Here is a 15,858-nt window from a genome sequence, read left to right as displayed (position 1 = left end):
GGATCGGTTGGCAGGTGGATTGACATGTTTCACTTCACCCATTCTAACGTTCGTATTCATTTCTTTTACAGTTCCTGTCGTAACGATGGAGGCACTCGTTGGCGAGACAATCTATCTGCCGTGCAACGTCAGCACACACGAACCGGGTGACAATGTTGTGCTGGTGCTATGGTACCGGGAAGATAAAGGATCGCCCATATACAGGTAAGCCGATTATGCGCATCCCGCCACAACGCGGCGAACTGAACCGAGACCAGTTCCGAGACAGAACAGAGTTGTGTAAAATGTGACTATCAAAAGTTTCGCGATCGGCACACACATTCAATCCCGGCTCAACGGAAAGCTAACGGCTAGTTACAAAGCACCAATCCAGGAATGACTGATTTACGGACGGTAGCCAATCTTCTGTTTTCCTCCTCTAACGAACCATCATGTAGCGGGCATGTTTGCGTAGGAATATCTTCCGACCGGTCAGTATTGCTGGCGAAAGGATTTCGTTTGCTTATGCAAACTAATTATTGAGATTGAATTCGCAAGAACAGAGCTTATGGTACTGATTATATTAATTAGTAACTCGTGCGGAGTTGCTATTGCAACAGTTAATTTAATTAGAAGACTAGGAATATGATGATTTAGAAGTTAAAATATTATCAAACAGTTTGAATGAAGTTTAACGAAAATGATTTCGTTGATGAGAAAAACAAGTTTCTTTTGTTTTTTCCATGTTTAATTAGATTTAATTTTGTTTTGTTTTGGTGATAAAGTTCATCAATTGAGCACTTTAACATTCTGTTCTTCCCATTGTTTTGGTTTTAAATAATTTATAAACTACCTTTTCCAGTTTTCAATTAATAAAAAGGACCTTTGTTTGATTTACCCTTAACCTCAGCGTGACACAAAAGGAACAGATCAATCAGCGATAATCAACGCAGGCAAATACTAATGCGAACCACATTGCTTCCCACCGCGTTCAGCTTGAAATCTGGATAAAGCTTAAAGGAAGATGAACAAAAAGAAAACCCCATCCTCAGCCTCAATATAAGCTGATCGAAATAACACGACGGGAAAGCGACATTCCACATCATCGGGTGCGGGTGTCGACAAAAGTTTCTCACTCTCGCCCTTCAATTTCGCAACACTTCAATCAATTCTTCATCAATTATGTAGATCATGTTTCCTGCGTACTGCGTGTCCGTGGACCCAGGCACAATCTCGTACGTCTTTTGCACAAAGGCTTCGTGACGCTATGCAACGACGATTTCCGTTTCTTGCCGAGGCCCGTGAAGGTCCCGTTTCGAAGGTGTGAATAAATAATTCATCTTCGGTGTACTTTTTTGTTTTGTGTGTTTTTATTGTACTTGGTCCATCGTCTTCCAGTGCCTTAAGAAATGGTCCAGTCCCACGAGTACGCACTTTGGTGCGGTGAGTGAATTAGTGAGTGGACGACAAAAGGACACGCACACAGTGATGCTGACAAACGACAGTACACCAAAATTGTGTAGATTGTGATTCGGTGAATTTGGGCTGAAAGTTGTGCAAAAAAAAACCCATAGAGCATGATAGGAATACGGTATTAAGTTTTATTTTTGAGAATAAATTAAATTGTAAGATTTTCGTTTAACTTTAACCACTTGGAAATTGCTTCATTGCTTAAAGAACTTCATTTCTTTGGGGTTTGTTTGGGTGTTTTTTTTGTTGAAGGAATCATTGTTGCTTATCATTGTTTAATTTCCATTTCTTCACAGTGCTGATACACGAGGGCGTGAGGTCGGATCGCCCAAACGATGGTCCGATGATGCCATGTTTGGCGATCGTGCTTACTTCCAGTTCGAGAAGGAACCGGGTGAACTGGCGGTACAGAATGTTCGTGAAACCGATAGTGGCATGTACCGGTGTCGGGTGGATTTCATCGTAGCACAAACTAGAAATAGTGTCGTAAATCTTACAATAATAGGTAAGTAACGGTTGGTTTGGTTAATTTCTGTTGATAGTTGGAAGTTCAGTGAAAGGATGGACTTTGGATAAAACTTTCTGAAGAGTTTAATGATTAATATTTCAATGAGACAGTTAATTATAACATTATTTGTAAAAGTGTCTTCATTGCAATTGCGGAAATTAAAAGTTTTCTGAAAATACTGTTATAGCAAAGGTGTCAAACCTATGCCCCATGGCAATGAGGCGAGCATGGGCCATAATGCAATTACATTATTGCAACAATTATTGAAGGAAATTCGATTCAATTTCATTCACTAACTTGAAAGATATCTTTAACTGAATTATGAATTTTGCTTCGAATTGACTTGAATGAAGACTTTGAAGGCATAAAAATTCTTCAAAGGCTTGAAATTATTTTAAATGTTTTTTTCTTGTAAATAATTGATATGAATACATTTCATGTTGAGCATAAGAATACCTTATCTTAAAGGAATTTACGTCTTCCTTTTAGAACTTTGTTTGAATAAACATTCCGGATCATGCTCCAAGGAAACATCAATTTGACAGTGATCCATTTGTGTTGATCTGTTTTCTTCTAGCGTTATCATTATTATTATGATATTACTTTCGCTATGGCGGGTCGGCCCGGTGGTGTATGTGATAACCGGCCCCAGTCCACACGACAGTACTTGGTATTAAATCCCGTCCGGATTGTCTCTCCGTAGGAAGGACTGACTATCTTTCAGCGTCTTGATACAGCTTAACCATTTATAAGAATCAAAAAAGTGGTTGGAAGAAGACATGTTGAAGAATCGACTAATTTTGCTTAATAATAATTACCAGAAATGAAAACAATGGACATTACGTGAAGCTCGAAAAATTTATCTTCAAAAGAGTATAAGATCAAACATTTTACAAAATTAGCTTGAATAAGACTTTTCATGGCGTTGATCATTTTCCAAAATGCGATTCGTCGAAGTTAAATCAATTTATATGGACACTTTAATAATTCTTCCGCTTAAAGCATTACACCACTTGCACAGCAATCGTTTCTCTTTCGTCCAAACAATTGTAAATCACTTGCGCGTGAAAAAAACGGAATTCCCGCGACATTTAAATCCGTTTCCTGCAAAAACCCTTTTCGCCCGTGTCACTCATCATCGCTATTATCACGAGAGCCCGCCGGGGTACGATCGTTTGGGGAAAACCAGTTTCCCACAACGGCCACACCGTATCGTTGATTCGTCGGCGTACGTTTGTAATGATTAAATATAAATCAGAATCAATAGCGTTGCTTGTAACTACGCAACATTAAAACCATGCCCGATTCTCTTTTACGCTCCACCGGGGACCAATTTGGTGTGCCTGGCACAACGCTGTCCGATTGTGCTTCACCATGGATCATGATTCCTGCTCCCGGATACTTACATCTTTCCGTCCGGATATGAAATATTGAACTGTGTGTGTGTGTTTCAATGCAATCGAGCTATAGTTCCGCTCGGTGAACTCGGCGCCAATAACACTTCCAATGTTGAGGGCAATGCTGGAAGAAACCAACATCGCTTTAAAAGTACTTCCAGCATGATGTTAAAGAGCCACATCGAATCATAAACCATCACACAACCGTAATGCTCTGGCAATGCTGGTGACACCATCTTTACGATCTTGGTACGACCAGGGGATGGCAATGGTCGTTATCGAAAAGTCAGGCTTCAAGCATTGGTCCCTTCTTTTTCGCACTCCTACTCCCCACACGCCCTTACAGTCCCAAACAGAAATTGATAGAGCAATCATAATCTGGGAGTTCGCGCGTACGGCGTACCAGTTCAAACATACACGACATGGCAATATTGGCAGGTCACAAAACTTCCCAAATTGACATCTTGACGACCGAATGCCACTCGATGCGCTGCTCCAGATGGATTAGTGTCGTCAAGATTGCTCGTAAGCAGTAGCACTGGTGGTCCGTTATGTCATTCCGTCAGTTCGATCACTTTTGGGCCGACCATGTTTGGGCTTGTTTGAGTTGAGTAGGTATCGGATGGAAAAGACCAACAATGCGAGAGAGAAAGAGAGAAAAATCCACTGAAATACGCAACTGGAACTGTTGTACCGTTCCGGTGAAACGATAGTATCAGTCATGTTTGACGGGCAGGCTAGTTACCGGTAAAGGAGCAGCTTTATGAAATTCCCATGAGAACATATCTTTTTTTTTGTCCTTTCACTGTGTGAGGCCGTGTACTGTTTTGCTGGGAAAGGGGATGTGAATGGGCATTGCAGAGTGGATCATATTGACAACGACTCGTTATGCTTACCATCGATTCTAGGGGGATAATAAATTGATATTTGTGTACAAACCATGCACCTTCACTTGTCGGCGATACCATGAAATGGGAACTGATTTTTTTTGTGCTCTCCCTCCCCTAAAAACGGTTTGTAAATAAATAAATGTTGCATGTTTTGACATGAGTTCTTTAAGAGTCTCTATAGACACGTGAATGGCGTTAGAGTGAAGATTAAATGATTGTTTTGTTCAATACATAAATGATTGCAGTGTGTAATTCGATGTAACAAAAATGCCAAACAAAATCGGGAAAATCTATCAAATAACTGGAAAAAATCTATCGATGTAATGTATTGTTTCATCGTTTCATAATTAAATTTAACCCAGCAGTGGATTTTCCACACAACATTATAGGCATTGAATACATTGAAAGTGTTGGAGTTGAACAATGATTTTAATTTCGTAACAAATTTTACTGGAATAATTTTTTTATATTATTACACCTGTGTATTACATGTAATAGATGACTGTCAGTAGCCAGTCAATTTATTTTTTTTTATTTCATGGCCAGGAGCCAATAATTTTAATTATTGCAGTAATTAAATCTTTTTGTGAAATGAAGTGGATGCCAGAAATTAACTTTCGTGTTAACAGTAGTTTAGCTGCAGGGGCTTGTAGATTTATAATTAGAGGATATTAAATAAAAAATCAATTTCTATTCACTAATGAAGAGATAATAGTAATTATCCTATTCAAAAATACGCAAGAATGAACAACTTTATTAAAATAATATATCTGGTATGAAGTTTGTAAACTAACAATAAAAAATGTCATTGATTTGTTTTACAAATATTTTTTTCAATGATCGCATCCTTACTAAACTTTGTCAATATATATTATTAATAATTTGATAAATTTCCACTCCAGCCCATCGTTTTCCAATGCTATGTTTCTGGGAGAGAATCTCTACCGGGTAGGTTTAAAATTTTTAGTAATAATCCGCATCCCCACACTAGAGACCAATTACCCAACAAAAAAAAATCCATTCGTACGAAACACTCCAGAAATCATGAGACAGCGGAAATAGTACGAAGTTACAGTTACACATTTACAAGCATTAAACCGCTCAAATTCGATTCCGAAACGAGCCCGTACGTCCTGGGCGCTAAACATAAAATGGCATATTTATCTGGGGAAGCATTTTGCAACATTTGCTAACCATTCGTCCTTTGCTGGCACGGGGAGCTAGCTGTCTCCCGCAAGAAAAAAAATATCCTCCCTGCACAATACACTGCAAAGCGTATGAGCGCGCCCCCTGCTGTGAGTGAAAAGTTGATGGAATAAAAATAACCTAAACCGTTTACAAACATACCCTTCTGAATCTCTTTTCCTTCTTCTTAAAAAAAAAAGATTTCCCCCCTCACGGAAAGTTTCCATATGGTTTGGATAGAGTTCTCGAAGAAGAAGGTTTAACCGCCAAGCTTCTGTTAAGCACTCACCGTGTTAGGCGCACCCGTGAGATGTCGTAGGTGTGGCACCTTGAAATACCCTGAATAGACGAGTGTCAATGTGGGGGTACCGTACACCAAGTAGGCGGTCCACCACCGCCGGTACTTGCGATCTGAGGTGGTCTTAGATAACCTTTTAAAGTGGAAATTTATAACGTAATAATGTGAGTTTTGTTATTTCCCAACCCTCTTGGCCCCGGCTGAAGGGAGTGTCGGGTTTCGTTATGGTGGTGCGCGAAAGCAAAGCTGGAATATGACACGAGTTTGTCGTCCATTTTCAGTGGCCCTACTTGCCGGGTGGTTTGATTTTATTAAACGAAGCTCCCGACTTTCCTCCCCCCTCCTCATCGGATGCAGCTTTGTCTTTTAAGCCCGTGCAGTGTGGCCCATTACATACGGCCACAAGAAGTCATCAAGTGTAGTCGGCCCTCGACGTAACAATCTATGTGTCCATAAAGTAGTGTGTTTTATTTACTTCTTTTACTATCTTTTAAAGCGAAACCCTTAAGATGTTGTTAAAGTCTGTACTGGTTCTCTGTAGACGTATAAGCCTTTGTGCTTATGCGATTGACCGACGACTTTTTTATCGCTCTATTCGGGGGCGTTTGTTTTTGCCAAATGGTTGGATAAGATAACGATCGGGTTGTATGCCCAGAATGGGAAGCTATCTCAGGCAATATGAAAACTTTGAGAACACATGATGAATTTATACTTTATTTTACCTTGAATCAGCTATGAAGAGTGTCTTATTTCACCCCTTTATGATATTGTTGTTTTCTTCTGAAAAACGTTTTCTTCAGAAAACTTTAAACCAACAAAGAAACCAGATAATTACTTCATGCTGTTCGTTTTTTCCCCTCTTCTGGTCCTGTTTCATTACAAAACTGTGCCGATAAGTGTATTTTCACACTGCAAAAGAAACGATTTTGTTCTAAAAATTTCACCCTTTCATTATGCCTGACATTTCCCTCCGGACCAGACCTGACCGCCGACCAGGTTTGTGGAGAGAAATGAGAGACGACAGCAGCAGAAAAGTTTTGTGTACATTCAACCCGTGCTACTGGTGCTGGTATTACTCCTGAAGGAATAATGCTGTCGAACGGTTTCTCCATCCCCTAAATCGAGTGCTCGGGTACGAGTTTTTCGCCGCTGCAATCGTAAATATGATGGAAAAGGGGGAAAATGGCGTTTGGAAAATGGTTTCAGTCGGGGAAACAAAATCCTGGTGGACTGTTGCACAAACTCGTTCCAAGTGGTGACGAGTTGGCAAAGGGAAAGTAACAACGATGGTGTATGGGATGGTTGTTTGCCATTCCCGGGACGACATTATCCACGGTCCACTGTCAAGCTGTTTGTCACAACTCTTGCAGCAGAAGATAAGGGGGAAAACATTGCCCTGGGTGCACTAATCGTCCTGACCTCAAACTTTTCCACTAACGAGATCGGACCGATTCATTCTCCCTCCCGTCGTTTTGTTGCAGTTTCCCACGCGTACTCTTGCTTTTCCACGATGTTTTCCCCGCATGAAAGTCTTTGTGCTTCACACTGCCCATTGCAAACCCATAGAACGGTCATCATCTACAATCATGCCAAAGGTGATTGGGAACAGAGCGCGCTGCAAATAATCATCTCATTCAACAGATCGATTTATGTTAAATTGATTATTTTCCTCCCCCGAATGCCGTCCTCCCCGATGGCGACCTCTTTCGTTTTACTTTGTGCAATCGTGCGGGCCATGAAATACGATTGCAGGAACAAACAAAAAAAAAAGGATAGTAATGGAACACGGAATCGCCATAGACCATCATCTCCCGGGTGGACAATTTGTGCAATCGGGAATGGCAACGGTGGCAGCATTGAGGGTGACTTCCATTGAGAAAACGATTTGTTTTTCTTCTCCGTTTGTCGTACCGTTTGCTTAGTTCTTTTCCCAACTTCTGCTTCCAGCTTCTGGGATGCTAGTGGGACGGCTTAATGGAAGGAAAACATTGAACCGTTGGCAGGATTGATTGATCCTTGGTACTGGGAGAAAGGTTTCTTTCGAGCCGTTGTTGTGGACCGTCGCTTCGTCACCGACGCCATCCTCTTCTCGCTAACCAGCTCGTAACAAACAAACTCCCAGACATTAGGAGCAGGCAAAGTTAAGATCACCTCTTTCCGGTTGATTGAACGCAAAGGGACATGGGGCAGCCCGTTGCTAACGGCACCCCTCGTGTTTCGAACGATTGTTTGTCAACGATTGTACCCTGCTTGACTTCTCATTGGGAACTCCACAACCAGTGTTACCCGAGAAGGGTTCACGAAAACAAAACAGAAGAAAGAATAACACCCAACCATTTACCACCGGCTCTGATGGTAGGAAGGAAAGGCAGACAATCCATACCAAAACCGTCATTCCATCGATTGACCCCTGTATCCCACACCGAGGGTCACCATTAGTGGGGCCTTGAGCAAACCGTTGGAGGGACTGTAGAATTTGGAAAGCATGTCGCCGAAAATGGTCGGTCGACACTACGCCACTACGCGTTGAGTTTTCTGACAAGCTAACTGATGATGACTCGTGTCGAATCGAATCACGTGGGAGGGTTCCGGAACCGGGTAGGGGAGCAGATGTACGTGTACGAAATCGTTTCGGGATCAACGGTCAAACGCATGTTTCTCTGTATGTTTTGTTAGCGAATCCGGTGAGTCTTTCTTTCCCTAGTGCTGAGGCAAAGCACTTTGAAATAGATTCCGGCAACAGTTTTGGACGTGATAAATGTGTTATCTGCAAATTGTACGTTCAAGTCATTTGGAAGACCTTCCCCCCACAGGATGGGGAGGAAATACGTAATAGCGATGATGCAATTTGGACAAGGACAAGGTTGTTTGTACTTTTCATGGCACTTTAAATTGTCATTATCGTGAAAGGAGCAAAGCAAGTTTCACTAAGGTGTAAATATAATAATATATTTAATTACTGATTGCTCTAATTATTTTTTTATTAATTTCTTTAAAAATAAATTGTTTATTTATAGCGAGAAATAAATTACAAAATATTTGTCAATAAAAATATCCTTGCTTGCAGGGACACCGTCCCGATAGGATTTGATCCTCAGTCAGGCCATGTGGGCCGGCGTCGTTTATTACATACACAAGCGGGCCCCGTTGATTTATTCGATTTAAATAATGTTTTTTCCAACGATTTTCCTTCTTATTTTTAACTGTTTAACTAGAATCGTACATTTCGCTAATAAGCATTTATCAACCAGAAAATAAGAGAATGAAAAGAAATGAAGAGTTAAACAAAGATTTGTTTATATAATCCTTCACCGCAATGACATATTCATATAAAATGAGTTAAAAGAGGTATATTGAATGTAGATGATTTCGTTTATTGGAGCGTCCCGGTGATATATGTGTTAAAGCGCGCCAGTTCCACACAACAGGACCGGGAGTCAAATCGCATCCTAACCGTCCCCTGGTAGCAAGACCTGAATATCCGGCTATGCGGTAAAATAAGTCTAGTAAGCCAGAAGCAGCAGGCATGACCTTGGAGATCGTTACGCCAAAAAGAAGAAGAAGACATGTCAGTACAAAAATATTGTTTAATGGATAAAGTCCCGGTGGAAAACCGATTCATCTAAGATTAGATTTAAATTTTCTCAAATCTGGGGAATAATATGGAATGTTGCATATTTTTCATTCCGTGCTGCTCTACTCCAAGTTTACGATTTTATTCCTAATGAAGGATGAATTATAAAAATAAGTTAGATCTAGTTTTACATTAGGTATGTAAACTAATGTAAAATAAATTTGACCTCGAATAAATCAACAAACTAACAGCATAGCGGAAATGTATGGATACATGTTTACCAATTCCACTATCAGTCATCACTAACAGAAAATAAAAAACTTTCACTACATGATTCACAACAACTGTCCATTTCGCTTCCCTTATCTAAAGCATAAAAAGAAGAACACAAAAAAAAGTTATTCAAAAACTTCTCCAAAGCTGTTACCATATTCTTGAATTTGTCAACCTTGACGCAACGGGCAAAACTTCCGTGCGAATGTACCCGTGAAGCGCAACCGGAATCGAACACTTGCGACGGATCGGAACGGATGGTTCGACTCGAATTTTTCTATTGGAAAATCGCTTTTTCCTGCAGCTGTACAGCAGCTGTCCCGGCAGCTATTGGAAAGCTATTGCTCCTGCTAACGTGCGGCCAGCGGAAAAGCGTCGGATGTCGCGTGCGCGCGCACATGGGTAGACACAAAAGTTATGGAAAAGTTTGCGATTTGTTTTCTTTTGCTTCTTTCATTCTCCTTGTTGCATAATTTTCAATATCCTATTCAGGCCATGGTTCATGGCTGCGGCCGCGTATTCCGCGATCCGGCCGGAATTGGCCACTCAATCCTCTTCCTCTCTTACAGCCCAGGAACCAACTCGTTCGCTGGGTAACACAAGCTCCAGCAGGGTGAGGGTAAACCCTGAAAACCACAATAAATATCTCGAAAGTTGAAGTGTCTCGGTATAATGGTGCCCGCCATCGTGCGAATGCTCTTGGCTCGATCTTGAGCCGCGTTTGTGCCCGTTTTGTCTGGAAAATGCCTTCATCCCGGCGCCCATCTTTGGTTTGTGGGGAAAACGAAAGGGTGGAGAGGGTGATGTGAAGGGGAGAGGAGAAACTTGAAGAAGTAAAAACATTTCCCATCGCGTACAGCGTAAAGAAACGGATGTGCGATCACCGATAGAAATGTATAACTTTTATGGCCGCATAACTTTGGTGTATTGAAAAACGCATCGATTCAGCGTTTGAAACGAAGAGTTTGCTGATCCGGATGCGGTCGCGTTTTGTGGAGAACGTACTGGCGGACGTGCCCGTATCGGACGGGAAATGAAATCGAACTTTTATGCCTTTCCACGAGGCCATTATTTCGCCATCTTCAGGCGCACTTTTCCACCTCTAAAAAACCCCGCCCCGATTGGTCCTTTAACGGAAAATGGAATGGTTCCGTTGGTTAACCAAAAAAAAACTGAAGAAGCAAAAAAAAAAAAACAGGCCAACAGCAGCGACAGCTTTTTGTGTTCGATTTCTTTCTCACGATGACGCATTTATGATCTTACCGACGACCTTTTATAATGTTGCCGCTAGTCAAGTGTAAATGTGAAACGGTCGTTCGTTGTGTCGTTCACGGTAAGACCGAGGAATGAAAAGATTAGACTGTGACTGTCGTTCAACGTTGAAAAGTCGTCCGGGGTAAAGAAAGTCCACGGTGGATGTGTCACACAATGCTGCACGCGCGTCCATTTCGCCGCTGAGTGAAAGTGACAATAACGATGCCATTTTTATGAGTTCCACCCCTTATCAGCCGAGGGCCGATGTAATCGATGTGAGGGGCGAACGCTATGTCATCGCAATATTATCAGTCGATGAAGAGCTTCGGTTCGTGGTGCGGTATGTACGGTTGATGAGGAATTTTAATTTCGTTATGAAAGCTGAAGATGAAAGGGACACTTCCCCATTGATTGAGAGATGCCGGGCCGGGAGTGCTTGAGATATTATGATCAGCGTATTTTTTTTAGGGTAAGAAAACGTATTTTTTCTATAGAAAATGATTAACTTTATTTTATGAAATTTGAATTTTTTGAAGCAAAAATATTGACATAAATAAGAATTTAAATTTAAATTTTTCTCAATGCTTTAATGATTTAATGTAATAATTTACATTATCATGAATTGATGGTAATTCGTAAAAAAAAACATAAATAAACAAACTCCCCACGTCAATTCTTAAAAGTTTCCCATTATCGAAGTTTTTATTAACACAAACAATTGCAATTGGCATTTTCACATTGTGCACGTTTGCAGAACACTGAAACCATTTGGCCCGTATGTTTCGGGGGAAAAATCATTTATTTATTATTGACTTTTCATGCCCGATATCGTTCGTGCAGTTTCGATGGTTTGCTTTTGGCAGTGTTAAAACACTCTTTATACATTCATTTAACCTCCATTTTCCACCATTAACATTTCCCATTTCCATCTTCCCAACTCACTGTATACATGGGTGTGAGTTCACTTTTACAGAATTAAAGCATTTGTAAAACACGCACAAAAAAAACTCCTGTACGCCTGGTTTAAATTGTGTAAAAGTAAATTGATTCACTTGCAGTAAGGTAATGACCCGCAAAAGTAGCATTCACCAGAAGCGTTCTTGCAGCACTTGCATTAATTGAAAACGCTAAACCGCTAAAGCTGAAACCGAATGAACTGCGAAACGAAATGGCATCCTTACACCTTTCATAAGTATTCTTCCGGTTCCAAAAGTGTACAACGTCACGTAAAAATTAACGTGAAAACCATTTCCAACACATCGATTTCCACTCACCTGCAACCAAATGGACGATGACGGATGTTTTGATAGGATACTACTCGTCCTTACTAGCTGCAACTACGCGAGTTCGCTCTTTGATGCTGCCCTTTTGGCGTAAAGGTAACCGTTAAAATCTAAATGTTCTCTACCTCGGTGAAGCGAATAATGATCGCGGTACCAAAAAGGACGACATCAGTCTTCATAGCCCAACAAAAAAAATTAAAGGGGCGTCAAATGAAATGGAACGAAATAAACATAAAACACGATAGGATGGTTCACGTTTCCCGTGTCCCGTTCCTCGTTGGAAAATGGAAAATGGAGATGGAAGAATAAAATTGAAGAACCATTCAAAAACAAAACAAAAAAGGACGAGCAATAGCCAGTTCGTCGTCGATGCTAGACGATATTCAAATTCGAGCTGCTCATCAATGATTGCCATTTTTTATTCATGACACAGAGAGGAAGAGAGAGAAATAGAGAGAGAGAGGGAGAAAGAGAGAAATAGAGAGAGAGAGAGAGGGAGAAAGAGAGAGAGAAAGTATAGATAAACTGTGTCGCATTTTCATTCGAATTGATTGCAAAACATGCTCATCCCCATCCAAATGACTCCCAAACACCACACGCACACACATCCGGACCACAAAACTGGCTAGTGAAAGTAGCCGGAAATATTGCTGACCGTAGGGAAACCTCACTCTCACCGAGCGTATCGCACAACATACATTGCGGAACGTGATGGAGAAATGGAGCAAAAAAAAATCACCCAAAATCACCGCCCTGTGATGGAAAGGAAAAGCTGTTTGATCCTTCCTTATGGTTTACCGTTTGTCATTCATCGTTCTCATTTCCGGCATTTGATAAGGCGCGCGTGCAATGGTGTCGTAAAGTGCTATCAACGAAAAAAAAAACGGCGGAAACGTTTGGAACCTAAAAAAAACACAGAGAGAGAGAAAGATAAAATCCTTCGCCCCTATCACAAAGCGCGGCCCGGTGAAACGATTGCCGACGGTCATCCGATTTGTGATGGGGGACAGTGAAAGTAACGCGCCCTACTCTCCCCCCGGCATGGTAACATCATTATGAGATGATTTGTGTAAAGCACTTCAAAACGTGAATCGTTCCGTTGTATGTGTTTGTTGCTGTTAAAGTAGTAGCTGTAACTCAATAAAGTTAACACACTACAGCGGTGTACTCAAAGCGCGAATGGATTCAGTTCATTTGCTGTTTCAAACACACAAAAATGGCTTCCGCGCTTTTGTACGTTTCGGTGTTGAATTTTTAATTTACCCAGATACAGTTGAATTGCAAGATATATTTAAGTTCGTTCTTCACATTTTATCCCGTTCGTGGAAACATTATTGCTTCGCGCAAGATGCTTCTGTTCGCACTAAAGCAAACGAGGGTTTTTGCAATATTCCCAACCAAAAAAAAAAAAAACAACCGCCATTTTAGATAAATTGCATCTCTTTAGTTGGCAGGGTAGCGAATCGAACGGAAATGGAAACGTTCAAATACTGTGTAAAAGTACGAACACTTTTCTTCTGCACCGAATTCCTCACCACGGTACGGTGGAACTACATCAATCTTGACCGTGTGCAGAGGTTCACTCAACCGATGCCCTGCTGGATGGACGGAACAGCTGGTTAGAGGTTAATTTTTCGGTTCTCATTTCCAACGGGTAGAAAGACAAGGGAGAAAAATCCCCCCCAAACCTACCTGTGCTTCATGAGGCACTAAATTTGCCAATGAAGAAACGAAACGAGCTGCCCGTTTTGGGCTGGCGGCATCCAGCGGGATGAAGGAAACGGTTTCCAGATTCGCGTTCTATTTGCAGCTGTGTTAAATTATCGGTAGCAAATATTAAGCGACTGCAATTGCCCTGTATATATGGTAGCTAACGGATGGGTTTCCAGCCATACCATGGACACCAATTTTGCCCGCAAAAAGGTTTGTGCGCTCGCTTAAGAACCGCTGGCACCGTTTTCCACACCGTACCAAAAAAGCTGGTCTACGTAGGAGAACGATGCAAGAATTATTGCTCGACAAACTTACCCACGGAACTTCACGGGTTTTTTGTTGGAGGGGCCGTGTGGAGCAAAAGTGGCTCGAGAACTCCAGTCCAGTATTATACTCGCTTCAGTGCATTTTCTTCAGTGCATTCGGCTGTAGTTTTTCCTTTCTGAGTTTCCCAAAAGCTCATGTAAACCGATTGCCGACTGCTCACCTTTCATGTATGCGGGGGCTTTTTCGGTGTGTGTGTGTGGTTGTGGATGGAATGATGAAACTGAATCGGCAATTAGGATACGCGGTGTGGCTTTGTTGAAAAACAGAGTAAAGTAAGAAGAAGTTTGTCGGAAACGGCCAAAAAGAAAACGAAAAAAAAAACAGTCAAACAAGGCAGATCCCTTTCATTCGGGCATCGGTGAACATCTGCTTTTCCACCTCCGGTGCTGAGTCTTGATTCTTCAGCTTTTTTTTTTTGGTCTGCTTTTTGTGCCGATACAAGCACCGGTCGCGTGTAGGATTCTGCGAAATCTTTGGCGCTAATTCTTTCCCTTAGACATTTTATTCATGCACCATGCCTTTACCATTACCTTTTTTTGGGGTGGAGAGGGAGGTTGGAAAACCCGGCAGCCTGTATCGGTGGGTGGGTGTTCTGGAAGTTGCTCGAGACCTCAGTTCCCGCCTGTACGCCTTTCACCGTTTCGCATGGCTGACTGTTGGCTACAGCGTTAAGTGGAATCCCTCGCCCCGGTTTCACTGCCCCAAAGCAAGCTTCAAACCATTTTCACAATCCAACCCCCGTTCCTCCCCCATACCCCACACTCCCACAAACCAAACACAGAGCCAAAAGCCTGTGGGCAAATCTTCAGCTTCACTTTACTCTCCGATGGCCGTTAATGCTGTCGGTGCTGTTCAGCCGGGTGAGTCGTTCTGGTGCTGTAAGAAGCAACCATTGAAAGGATCTCCACCGTACGGAGTTTTTCCATCGTCCCTTACATGGGTAGCCGGGTTGGCCATTCAGCTTAGCCAAAACCGAACAATCAATGTTTTCTTCTTAGTTTCGTGTGAAAACCCACAAGAAATCGCCTTCCCCGGGTATGACCTGCGGGGGGAAACGCAGAAAGAAAGGCAGACAGCAGAAGGGATGAAGGAAAAAATGCTGAAACCGATCGAGCTGGGGAGAGAAAAAATTCTCCTCCGCTTGAAACACTCACCGCCGGAGTTGGAGTTGGGGATGGGTGGTTAAGTAAAAACCACCGAGACGCGACCGAGCGTTCTAGAAGCGAAAGGTTTATTTTTGCACAAGAGATTTATTCACTTTCCTCTAATGTGTGTTTAATGCCTGCTACTGATTCTGCGTCCGTGTCTGTGTGCTCTGCCATCTTGAGAAGGTGCTATGACGCACACCTTTCCATACGTTCGCCTTCGTAGTGGATTGCGTTGGTAGTTCTTCCTACCATAGGCGCTGAGCTTTTGCTCTTCCTACGAAAGCTTCCCAAATTCTAAGGCCAGCTATCGCGAGCCAAACGAAATGATTTACGAGCGCCGTAGAGCTTGTGTCAGTGTCCTTTTGAAATTATTCCATATGAAGCAAAAAAAAAGAAATAGGAAAAGTTTTTCCCACACTTGTTTTTTCATTTTGCTCCAAACAAATCATTAGTGTCTGCCTTAAAATAATGTGTTCCATTTTCCCTATGCTGTGTGTTTTACATTCACTTTCCGCCAAAAAAAAAACACTACACAATCGTTTCACTTCTTTCCTATAAT

The 15,858-nt window shown here is 41.8% G+C and overlaps 2 protein-coding genes across 5 annotated transcripts in view; one reads left to right on the top strand and one right to left on the bottom strand.

The window, feature by feature from the left end:
- The window catches only part of LOC125765298 (BTB/POZ domain-containing protein 6-B), a 356,684-nt gene that overhangs the window by 307,134 nt on the left and 33,692 nt on the right, over positions 1-15,858 (bottom strand). The gene's annotated exons all lie outside the window — the stretch shown is intronic.
- LOC125765293 (neural cell adhesion molecule 1) overlaps positions 1-15,858 on the top strand; it is a 111,602-nt gene that overhangs the window by 74,570 nt on the left and 21,174 nt on the right. For all 4 annotated transcript variants that reach the window (XM_049430258.1, XM_049430257.1, XM_049430256.1 and 1 more), the window contains exons 4-5: positions 72-204; positions 1,746-1,954. In XM_049430258.1, coding sequence (XP_049286215.1) covers positions 72-204; positions 1,746-1,954 — 342 coding nt within the window. The remainder of the gene's footprint in view (positions 1-71; positions 205-1,745; positions 1,955-15,858) is intronic.

The sequence above is a fragment of the Anopheles funestus genome, chromosome 2RL, assembly GCF_943734845.2.
Source record: "Anopheles funestus chromosome 2RL, idAnoFuneDA-416_04, whole genome shotgun sequence".
NCBI lineage: Eukaryota > Metazoa > Arthropoda > Insecta > Diptera > Culicidae > Anopheles > Anopheles funestus.
Note: the sequence above shows the minus strand (reverse complement) of the source record. Positions and strands in the feature narration are given on the sequence as shown.